Below are 12,742 nucleotides of genomic sequence, written 5' to 3'. Positions count from 1 at the left end.
GAACATTTCTTCCTATTCCTCCTCCCTGCTTGCCCACCTTCCCACCCAACATCAAGACTCCCTCAGTATTCCAGCAATCACCGTTGACTGTTCAGAATTTTCTAAGCACTTCTTTAGGACTGTGGCTTTGAGCTACACAGGACCTTCCTTAAGTCCAAGCTCATACAGTGTTCCACTTGAACTGCAACATCACTGTATTTCTTAACAAATTGTCGGTTTTGTTCGCAGAAATTATTTTATTAAAAAAAAAACAAAAAAAAAATTCCACACAAAAACCAAAACAAAACCAAAAAACCCAGTTCTTCCTTCCTTTTTTTTTTTTCCTAGAAAATATGCCTTGCATTGTTACGATCATTCATGAGCTAGATGGAAAATTATTTTAAAAGGAAACTGTGAAAAGAAAAAGCTTACTTTTATATAAATTTAATTTGATATTTAGTAATCAAACATTTAGAAATATTGTTGGTGATTTTTCTTTTTTTATTTTTCAGACTGTAGACTACTGTAACAAATTCCATTGCACACTGCACATTGTGGATTTTTATTTCATTACCTTTTTTTTAGAGATATCACTGAATTTCATCATGAATTAAAATAATTATGGTGGTCTTACAGTTGTGAGCCTCGAGTTCAGAATTAAAAACAGTTTTTTTAAAAAACACTTTTTAACATCCTATGCTCCTGTGCCAAGATCCAATTTCAAATTACTGACAATATAATTTATGATGCAATTAGTTGAGTAAATTTCAGCAAGGTTTATAGCAAAGCTCAGCAAATCCGATTTTGTTCTACATTCAACATCTTATGAATGAATCCCCACACTATTCCTCATTTACTGTTCCATGAGAAATATTAGCTGTTGTTGCTAGACAAATGTGAAAGTGTCATGTTTAAAGTATGTGTCTCTTCTTCAGTCTTCCAGAAAGCCTGCTTGATTTTGCTCAGTTCAGTTCACAACAGTTTGCCGTAGCTCTTATGGTTATTATTGTGAATAATGCTTTCGGAGATCGCAGGTGCTAGCTCTCAGCGGATCAGAGCAAGTGCTGCCTTGCATCACCAGGTCCTCCATGCCTGCTTTGGAAGCAGACCTCCGCTGTGCTAGAGAGCATGACGAGATCTTGAGTATTTTCTTCCACGCAATATCTGGGAGTACAGATGTTATCTATCATATTTGGAAACAGCACTTCCTATTATAACATGAAACATGTTAAATCCCAGAGTACCTCCATTTATTTCAGCTTAAGGTAGCAGAAAAATTATAGGAAGTCAAAGTCCCCATCCACAATCAGTTCTAACATTGATTTTGGGATACAAAATAATCCATAGCAAAACTATGTGATATCATGAACCCGTGAGACTTTCTGAGATGAAAACTTCGAATTGTTAGCTGCTTTAGGCTTTAGAAACAGTAGCGTTTCTTTTCACTACATATTCCTTCATCCACATGTATTCCATCCACATGTTAAGTGTTAATACGAGGTTCTGACATGTAACCCCATACTCATAAAAGGGTATTTATCAAACAGCAGTAATAATTGAATTTGAGCATAGAACTGAAAGAAAGCAATTTTTTAAGCAATCTGTGTGTCCTCTGCTGCAGAGAAAGTTCCTCTGTAATCTTCTGGAACAGAAGTGAATGGATGAATTCCCACCAGAAGAAAATATCCCCTTAAGCCCCTTGTCTGGACAATGTCGTCAAGGCTGTTTTGATTGACGTGGTCAAATTGACCCTAAATAAAAAAGAAATTAACATCTACTCTCTTTTCTTCTCCTACGCCTACCCTTCCCTGCTAACAGATCCCTAGATCAGTATTTGTGAGAGACAAAGAGTGTTGCCGTAGATAGCCATGAGAGGTGAAAAGGAAACCTCACAGAATTACAGAATGCTAGGGGTTAGAAGGCCCCTTGAAAGACCATCTTGTCCACCCCTCCCACCAGAGCAGGACTTACCACCTACCAGGGCATATTTAGGAACACAGATGTCTAGAGCACACCATTCCCTCCATATCCAGGCTGCTGGGACAGAACTTGACCATCCATTCATAACAGAAATACATTCTCGTGTCTGTTAGAGATTCGTACAGGTTCAGAGATGCCATGTGTTTTAACATTTACCAACGGTTTAGATTCTTTTTCTCATAAACATATGGAATACATGGTACAAATCATTGTTTTGTGTCCTTCCATCTTCCTTGTCGCATGCAGCATTTCCTTCATTGTTAGACAGGTGTTCATAGTGGTGGAACAGGAAAAAAACCCCAAAAGAATAAAACACTCACAACTCAAAAATGAGAAGCCAGTGTATCCATTATTTTTTTTTTACAATTACCTATCTGTAGTCATGAAAGTGTTCTGAAAATTTCAAGCGTGCTTTTGAGACTGTGGTGGTTTGACCCTGGCTAGAGGTCAACTGCCCACCAAAGCTACTTGCTTACTCCTCTTTTCAGCCGAAAAGGGGAGAAAATTTATACTGTGAGGCTTAGGATAAAGACAGGGGGATCACTTTCCAATTAATGCAATGGGCAAAACAGACTCAACACAGAATAAAAAAAAGAAAACTAATTTATTACTACTACAACTACACACCCAGTGAACCGGAGTTGGGTAATGACAAGTGTGGCCAGGTCTTAAAGCACCTTCCCCCCACCCCTCCCTTCTTAGCAGACTTTAATCATAAATTCTCTCCCTTTGGTGCTATTCCGAAAGCTTTGCCTTCTGACCAGTCTGTGATGACTTCCAGGATTTCTGGATGATTGAGGTTTCCTATTCGAGCCCGCTGTGTGACAAGTGCGACCCATTTGCTCCATGTGGCATCAGTGGCAGGGTGCGTTGAAAGGGCCTTTCCTTTGAACACCCAGCCCAGCACCAGCAGTTGAGGTACCAGAAGGATCGGGGCTTTGGTTCCAATCTTCTGAAGCAGCTCAAACCCCTTTATATGTGATCAGTATTTCCATTTCTGTCAGTGTATAACTAGCCTTGGATCCTCTGTAGCCCTGATTCCAAAACCCCAGCAGTCCGCTTTGAGTCTCTTTTGGTGTTTTCCTCCAGAGACTCCAAGTAAGGCCATTCTCCCCAGCTGCAGTGTAAAGCACGTTTTTTACACTTGTCCCTGTCCAGACAGGTCCAAGGGCTACTGCGTGGACTGTCTCCTGTTTGATCTGTTCAAAAGTTCGTCGTTGCTCAGGGCCCTGCTGTAAATCATTCTTCTTCTGGGTTACATGATAGAGAGGGCTGACAGTGAGACTATAGTTGAAGATGAGCACTACATTCGATACAGGAAAACTGTCTATTTTGTACCAGTAACAGTGTAATTCTCAGTAAGATTTAGTTTTAAGGGATATCCTCTTCAACTAAGATTTTCCAGAGTTTGTGGTCTGTTCTGGCAACGTATCTCTTTTCTCTCATGCTCTCAGCAATAACAACACTTTTGATGTTTGCCATTCATCATCACATTTGCTGTTTACTGAAATACTGCAATAACATCCAATTTGTATGGGTGCATGCTTGTGACAGGAACTTTAAAAAGCAGCTGGAATGCATGACCTCTACCTTGAATAACTTACTGTTTAATTCACTGCACCAGAAGTTCTTTTAACTTCCTAGCCTAAGTATCTTTTGTCAAAACCTGAGGGCTGCAATTTCATCACCTCATTCCTCTAAGGGACTTTCTTCTAAGGGACTGAATTGTCAGCCTCCTGGGGTGCCATTCTACCCACCTATTAAAGTGAAAATCCTCCCCTTTCTTTTTCCAAAATGCAAAATTGTGACGCTAAACTAGAAATTAAAAAAAAAAAAAAAGTACTAAACTCCTTTGAAAACAAGAATTAAACAAAGTTGATGGGTTTGCCACTACAGTTCCTTTCTCAGGTCCTTAAATTTTGAAGCTGTGACATTAATGCAGTTAGTATAGTTTATAGTTGTCCTTTGGGCAGCAGAGTATGTAGGCTGCATTAAAAAATTTTCAGAGATTATGGCATTGAGGAAGCAACTCATTGAAAGCAGTGTAACGTAACTAACAGAAATGCTTGTGAATACATGAGTTTGTATGACTATCTCAGGCAGTATTATCACTTCTTTAGTGTGGGTTTAAGCATGTTGTGCAAATGAGGAGGAAGGAGGAAGAAGGGGGCTGTATTATTTGACAACTCCTTTGTCAACCTGCTCACTTTTTGTCTCTTGCCCTCTTTGGTGAAGCAACAAAAAGATGCTTCTGGACCCTTTTCAATTCAGATTAGTATTTTACATCTTTATGGTGATGGTTTATTGCTTTGTACATAAGAATGACTATGAGGTAATTAGTTATGAAAAAAAGTCATATGTATTTCCTCATATCAATCTTTTAAGACAAAGTACTAATGAATAGAAAGGTTGGTAAGAAAAAGAAATTAATGCCTTTGTGCACGCTGAACCAATCTGTATATTCAGTCTGCTAACATAAGTAGTGAGCTCTGTTGTGTATGTGAACCTACTGCTGATTTTATTATTTACCTGTACCATAAAACTGTGTATGCTGTGAAAAATTAGAGCTTAATACAACGACTGACATCCCTGCACTACAGTTACTGTTACACAGATAGTAATGTGTTAAAAATATTAACTGGAGAGTGCAATCATCTGTTTTCCTAATCCTCACTCTTGGCCAGCAGAAATTTAACCCTGATTTAGCGTAATCTAAATCCTAACCCTGTCTGGAAACTGAGCCTCAAATTAGAAACAGAAATTCACATCACTACCCCTTGCTGTCCACGTTCTTTCATTCACCAGTTGAAACTACATAGTTTCATTCTTGTGATATTTGCATATGGACATATGTAGGATGCTGTACCCTCACCATTTCAGAAGTTTAGTGTTTCTTTCCTAAATATGTCATACCCTGCACTTAAAATAATGCTTCACATTCTCTTCCTTTGTTTCACTACATAGTCTGGCTAGGTCCTTTATTTATGCTGGAGAAAGGACATCTGGCAGGGATTCAGGCATTCTTGGATTCCTCACTTCCTTCCTTTTTTTTTTTTTCCTTTTTTGTTTTTTGTTTCTTTTTAAATAGGACATGGGCTTTTGTATTTCCCTTTACATTCCCAGTAAACACAACAGACACAAAAAGTTCAGTCATAACCAAATTTGGGTGTATGATGTTTCAGATGATTTACTGTGCTATGAGCTATAACGGTGCCTGAGAGCAAATGTGAGAATTTTGAGGCTTGTGTTTTCCTGTGAGTGATGGCTCTCCACATGTTAATTCTTGTCATTCCAAATGTCATAATTAAAGGAAAGTGACAGGTATTTCATTGTTCCTGTGAGTGAGACAGGTCACTGGAAAGAGCTTGCTATGTGCAGTCTTTAATTTAGCAGATTTTGAGAACTGACAAAAGGTAGAAATTCCCATTTCCATTTTCGTGTCCTTATGAAGGTATCTAATTTCAAAGGCTCAATCTAATCATTTGTTAAAACAGAGAACTTATTTAAGGCTAAATGCTAATAACAATGAATGTTAACTGGCTTAATGCAATGTGAAGTCGCTGCCTCAACATTCATACAAATGATAATTCAATCTAAGTGGCTCTATATTCTGTTATGTAGACATTACTTGGCGATTTTTAGAGTAATTCCATACAGATCTACTAAACAAATTTGTTTCCTTTTGTGTCAAAAGAACATCTCTTCAATATAAGAAGATTATTTTTAAATATGTGATTTTTAGTGGCATGGTGTGGGCATCTGTCCTTTTGCTGAGTATTTACTGAATGTTAGTGAATCTCTGATCATCTTATCAATGTCTAATTCCCTTTCATTCTATGGTATAATTGCATAAAATTTGAGAGAAATCCCAACAGATACCTCAATCTATTCTTACAGTGTATCCAGTACTCTCCTATACTGACTTAGAGCACCACTAAGTACCCATCTGTGTACATCAGCTTTGAACAAAGGACCATGGGAAAATAAATTATTGTATGTTCATAATTAATTTTTTGGCAAAATTTACCTTGTAAAATTTTCCAATAGGAATAATGTTTATTTACTGGCACTTTTCTGATGTTTTATATCCATGTCATGGTTTCACCCCAGCTGAGAGCCGAGATCCACACAGCTGCCTGCTCCTTAAAGGATAAGAGCAGGGGAAGAGGGAAGGGGGGGTGAGAGGCAAGGGAAGGGAAAAGGAAGGGGCAAATAACCCCAAAACCAAGAAACTAAGAGGCCTGTGGGTTGGGATAAGGATAGTTTACTAAGATAACAGAAAGATACAATATAACAATACTAACAGGACTTCAAAGCAAAAATATATGAAGCTGTTGATACCCAATGCAGTTTCTCACCGAACCCACAGCTCAGGCCGTGCCACCCAGAGCCGTCCCAGAACCCGACCTTCGCCCAAAAACCGCGTGTCCCGGAGCCGCCCTCGGTCTTCCTCCTGTCAGCTCCCCCGATATCCTGGGCAGGACGTAACTGGCGTGGAATACTCTCTTTGGCCAGTTGGGTCACCTGTCCTGGCTTCACCCCTCCTTTCTCATGAAGAGCTGAGAAAGTCCTTGACTGTCTGACAGCAACTAGAAACATCAGGGTGTTATCAGCACTGCTTTCATTTTAACTCCCAAACACAGCATTCCATCCGCTGCTACAAATGAAGTTAACTCCATCCTGACCAAAACCAGGACAATCCAAATTAGTCTTTTATGTATAATTAAAAACAGTTTTGGTTTTACTTTTTGATTTATCCATATGCATTGTTCTTCAATAATAGTTGAGAATACCAACTTTGCTGCAAAATGTTGATTTTACTCCCTTTTCTACTCTCTTTGGTTTCACTGTTCTCATTCCTGTGTTCAGTTCAGTTGCAGGAAGAATGATTTTGAATAATACGGTCATGATGTCAAAACAGTGCAAATTATATGCTGCTGCCATCTGGAATAGTGAAAATAAAAGCTTTATTTACACTGTTCTTTGAAATAATAAACTTTATTGTGGCAGTTTATCTTCAGTATCTATAGTGTATTCTGGGAATACTCCATGTGTGCCTTTTTATTCTATGAGCTATGGAATGACTAAAATTTGCCCGTGGCAAAGCTATCAGTGAATCTTGAAATAGATTTTCTTTCCTTCCTTCCTGAATAGAGAAGCACCCTCCATTTCCACAAGAAGAATAATTCGTTCAGAAAGGACATTCTTTAAGAGGCACAGTGAAACATTTTGAGTATGTATTTTACATAGGTAGACTATATAGATTTAACTACAGTTTAATATGGATATTCTGGAAGATTGGAGTTTCATTGCTGCAAATAGTTACTGTGGAAGGAAATGCTTAGCAGAAATATTACCCAGTTTTCATGTCAACTGACTTGAACCCTGGTGCTATTGTATTCCATAACCCACAACCAAAAGCATCACAATTTGCTTTGGGTACTTCACACTTGTACTTCATATCCGTATCATAGTAATATTATCATAATGTACTGTAACTGAGAAGATTATTCATGCTATTCTGTATTTCTTGTAAAAAACACAATGCTGATTGCCAAAGTGATTCAGCAAGGTAGCTATGAAGAATAATCTGTTTCTACAAGCTGCAATTCATCTTGCTGCTTGCAAGACCTAGACATGATCTGAAGTTAGCTTTTTACATTGAGAATAGTCAAAATATTAAGAAGGTGTACAACAAGTGCCAGGTAATGTACATCTGTGTCGCTTTATTTTAAAGACCCATATCTGTTGTGCTGGATTTGGATTAAGTCCTCTGCTTTTTATGGATCTCATTTTTTATGGTTGTAGGCTTGACAGTATACATTCAGACATATTAAATCTTAGCAAGAATGATGTCATTTTAAAAAGAGAACATGCAATGACACACTTTTTCCTTTAAGATGAGAGAAAACACAGTTAAAGGAGTAGCGGAACAGAGTTTATGACATATAATTGTTGCACAGCTATGTTCAGAGCTTTTTCTTGTAGATACTTTTCAAGATGAGCTGTGTTGTTTAGCCCCAGCCAGCAGCTAAACATTACACAGCCATTTACCTACCCTCCCCCACCCACTCCCCTGGCAGGGAGGGGAAGAAAATCATAAGGATGAAAGTGAAAAAAAATATGAGTTTAGATAAAGACAGTTTAATAAGTCAAGCAAAAGCTATGCACACAAGCAGAGCAAACCAAGGGGTTCATTCCCACTTCCCATGAGCAGGCAGGTGTTCAGCCCTCTCCAGCAAAGCAGCACTCCATCATGTGTAGTTCTTACTTGGGAAGACGAATGCCATCACTCCATATGTCCTCCCTACTTCCTTCTTCTTCACCCAGCTGTATATGCTGAACATGGTATGGGGTATCCCTGTGGTCAGTTGGGGTCAGCTATCTTGGCTGTGTCCCATCCCAACTTCCTGTGCAACCCCAGCCTACTCTTGGGAGGGGAAGGAGGTGGAGGGTGAGAAGCAGAAAAGGCCTTGGCTCTGTGCAACAAAAATATGCCCGCATTACTAACACCATTTTCAGCACAAATCCAAAACGCAGCCATACACCACCTGCTGTGAATACAATTAGCAGAAGCCAGCAAAATGAGTATGCTTTCTTTTTGGTAGAGCATAATTTAACTTGTTGGTATTTTCAAGCTACCACTCCATCAAAATAGCTGTTTGCACATGAAATGCTGAGTTTGAGTCTCGTCTCTGAATGCTGTTGCACTTGTAAGGGTAGACTGACCTCTACAACAAGTGCAGCAAGATGTGAAATTATGTGTTGGACAATGTCTGTAGGTATACTGAAGTCTGAATGTAGAGGCTAATGTGCTTTTTCCATGCATGTTGCTTGGAAGGGAAGCGATTACCATTTTGACAATACTGGCAGCAGAGGTATGAATCTCAAGGACACTGTTTACAGATAAGCAATGTCAAACAGACTGAATACACAGAGACCATTTAGAATTACTAAGAACTGTGATGGGAATGAGGCAAGGCAGTTATCACTCTCTCTTTAGGGTTCATGTGGTAACCAGTCTTTCTAATTGCCTATGTAATTCACATCATATATTCAGTGAAATATAACTTAGGTAGATATCTTCGAACAAGTGGAAATGACAGTAGCGTGGTACTAAAGGCATTGTCTTAATGCCAGTAATGGAATGTAGCACTGTGAAGATGCCTAACAAATTCAAAGAATGTGCTTTATTTCTAAATCTCTTGTATCTGCCATCCTAAACAAAATATGTATACATGTATGACGCACTAAGCACAAGGACAGAGAAATCTGCCCTTTAATGGCCTCTCAAAATGACAGTACCAAATGGCTTTGAGAAGGTCAAGTCTGATTTAAATTGTTGATGAATTGGAAGCTAATTCACTAGAACTGAATATTAATAGGGACCAGTGGTATATACTATGGTTTAGAGCCTAATGAGCATATTAATGAACAGTAAAAAATATTTTTCTTTTCACATTATGTGAAATTGTAGAGCTACCAATACATCAAAATTTTCTAATAGTTTCTTTTCTCATATTGTGACTGAGGCGGTTGTTCACTGATTTGATGCGCAGCACTCTTGCACAGCATGTTTGATGATCTGTCAAACTTGATATCATCAAAGTGTAAAGACAGTTTTGTCCAAATCGCTAACAAAGTTAGAGAGGAAAAAGCAATTAACATCTTAAAAACTAAATCCACTGTGATAAGTGCTCCAATTAGAAATTTCATTATTTCCCCAGTCCATTTTATGTTGAATATTGGGGTTTTATTGCCAAATACCTGAAAGCCAGATTGGAAACAAGCCACAACTGTCAAAAATATAACAGTTCTGGCCATTTGAATCTGTTACATTGTGATGTTTCTCATGAAAATTTCATGAAGAGCATTCATTCAAAGAGATTCTATGCATAAGGGGGATGGAAGGAATTTAATTACCCTTATTAAAAATAAGAAAGGAAAGCTCTTTACTACACCACCCTATTAGTATTCAAGATAGATTATCTTTTTTGTACACTTATGTATTTGCAAAAGGGACTTGGGGTTTTCTTTACAAGCCAAGTAGGAAAAGAAAGGTCAGGTCATAAAAATCCTGTTCTGTGTCACAAGTCTAATCTTGCCAGCTACTTCTAAAGGAAAGACTTCATATTTAAAAACAGACATGAAACATACCTTTCTTTGGGAAGAGCTTACACCTATTGAAGGACTTGACACTTGACCACCAATTGCTAGAAATACTAGGTCTCAAGAGTTATATAAACTTACTGGAGAATTGCGTTTACTATACCAGAGTAGAATCTATGTGTATTTGTATTTCAAGCAATTAAATAGATCGCAGGCAACAGCAGACCTCAGGAACTGCATAGGTTTATAGAAGTACTTGTTTGCTATACATTTTTCAGAAAAGTCTGAAGACTTCCCTGAGACTATCTGAAAATATGACACATTTTTCATGTAAGATACTTGACATTAAACAATTTCCTCTAAGTTAATTTTATCCCTTAATCAATTGCATGTCAGTAACCACCAATCAAGACATTTAATAAGATACGTGTTTTATAGTTTGTATTGATGTTTCTTTGTCCTCTTTGAATGGAAATAGTGGTAATTATTTTTCAATATAAATATTTTTGCCATTTGAATAGAAATGAAGAGCAAGATGATGTAATTCAAATAGATTATTTTACCTATGCTAACTTAGTTTCTGAGAAATTGTCTGATCGCACTGTGCATCCAGTGTTACTTGCTAGCGTGTTTTGTCTTAAGAAAACTCTTGCCCAGCATTTCTTAACATTTCACTAGTAACTGCACTAGTGTGAGGATTTTTGAGCATATATGAGTGGTTTAGTTGACACTGCTGTATCCATTCAAGATCATTATGAATGTCCTGTCGCTTTAAATTTGATATCTGCATAGGTTCAGTGTTCAGAGTTTCTCAGCGATTTGCAGTCTTATAATGTGTTCATTCTCACTCTACTTCTCTGTAGCAGTAAAGTACTGTCATATCCATCTTATGGATGGACAACTGAAGCACAGGGACATTAAATGTTAAGACCAAGACCACATAAGTAATAACGATAAAAGCAAGAAATATGACTCGGGTCTCCTAAGTCCCTGGTGAAATTCTATACTGTGCCATCACAGTTCCTTATATGCTTGTCTCATGTAAAGAAAAGGGGTTTTCCTTGCTGTTGACAGGTGTGGTAATTAAATATGTTATGTAAAATAACGACTCTAACAGGCAGAGCAACATCAGTGTTGTAAATTACCATAGCAGGAGTCCAATGATTATGTACTACATACAGCAGCTATACCAATTTAATGCATTATTCAAGTAAGTATGAAGCTGGTAGTTTGTTTTTTGGTTTTTTATTGGATGGGGTGTAACTTTCTGTTTTGTATCAGCATTCTGATCACAGTTAATGGCCAAAAATACTGCCTGAGTATCCATTTTTTGCATCAGTTCCTTGTATACAAACCATGAGGGAAAGCTTGAATCTTAAGTAGGGTGGTGATTGGTGCTTTCATGAGTTACTACGTAACTAATGTGAAATCTGTCACATCCTGTATTTCTTTTGCAGAGGATCAAATTCCCCGAGGTTTCCCCACCATTGATATGGGCCCACAGCTGAAGGTGGTTGAACGAACTCGTACAGCTACCATGCTATGCGCCGCCAGTGGCAATCCTGATCCTGAAATAACTTGGTTCAAAGATTTCTTACCCGTTGATACAAGCAATAACAATGGCCGCATCAAGCAGTTACGCTCAGGTAGGGTCTTGTTACTGCTTCCACTAACTCCTGGAGTTGTTCTCTCTCACCTTTTCTTTCTTTTGTTTCTCTTCCTTTTCTCTTATTTTTCTTTTTTCTTTTTTTTTTCTTTTTAATTTTTACTTATAGGTAATAATTTCTCTTCCTCCTCTCTTTTCTGTATTACTGGGTGTGTTGTCCATGTCTGTGATGTCATAGCCTTCTCTAGAGTCTGTCTTTATGTGTTTTGCAGCTTCTGTTTACTCCACATTGCTCACTGCTGTGACTGTACTTTTTGATAATTTTTTCTTTACTGCTTTTCGCAGTACTTGATGGATCCATTTTCTCTTCTTTCTTTCTTCTTTCCTTTTTATTTTTTTTAACAAATTTATTTCAACATTGGACTTCATTCAGAAATTGCAAGGAGTACCAATGGTTGTATTCATCAAAACCAAAACCTGCATTAGACACTTCAATTAAAATTTAAAATGTGTTTTGTGCTGTCTTTTCCACATTTTACTCCACCAAAGATTAGCCAGTTTGGACACATCTTCTTTCCTCTCACAAATACATAAAACACAGTACTTTTTCCCATGCACAATTATACCTGAAAAAGAAAATTAAAAAAAAAAAAAATCCTTCCGTAATGTATGGAATAAAGTTTTTTTGCTGCCTGAGCTTTTTTTCAACACATTTAGCCACAGTAGTGTGCGCCCACGCTAAAGCTTTATGAATCCTACATTTTCTGGATCTACAGAAGTCTGCTTTTGGTGTAGAATCCAGCTTTTGCTGCTCTCTCTCTCTCTTTGCCCCTTGCACCTCCCTAGCAGTTCTTTCACTCTCCTGCCCTAGTTTATTCTTTTGCTCTCTTTAGATTAATTTTTTATTTTTTTTAAAAAAGGCCTCTAAATTTATAAAGTATAAAGCTATCCCTAAATCTGATAATTGGGATATAAGGATCTTTTTTCTTTGGCAATTGTAGTAGATAACGTTGTAGAATCTAAGTTGTTTAATCACCTGTCTTCCCAGAATTCTCGGCTTTTGACCTG

The 12,742-nt window shown here is 37.8% G+C and overlaps 1 protein-coding gene across 3 annotated transcripts in view; it reads left to right on the top strand.

Annotated features, from left to right (window-relative positions):
- The window catches only part of PTPRD (protein tyrosine phosphatase receptor type D), a gene marked incomplete at both ends in the record, with an annotated part of 295,416 nt that overhangs the window by 139,778 nt on the left and 142,896 nt on the right, over positions 1-12,742 (top strand). For all 3 annotated transcript variants that reach the window (XM_084278300.1, XM_084278299.1, XM_084278298.1), the window contains one exon: positions 11,526-11,714. In XM_084278300.1, coding sequence (XP_084134426.1) covers positions 11,526-11,714 — 189 coding nt within the window. The remainder of the gene's footprint in view (positions 1-11,525; positions 11,715-12,742) is intronic.

This window comes from Gallinula chloropus (assembly GCF_964237585.1).
Source record: "Gallinula chloropus genome assembly, chromosome: Z".
Classification (NCBI taxonomy): Eukaryota; Metazoa; Chordata; class Aves; order Gruiformes; family Rallidae; genus Gallinula; species Gallinula chloropus.
Note: the sequence above shows the minus strand (reverse complement) of the source record. Positions and strands in the feature narration are given on the sequence as shown.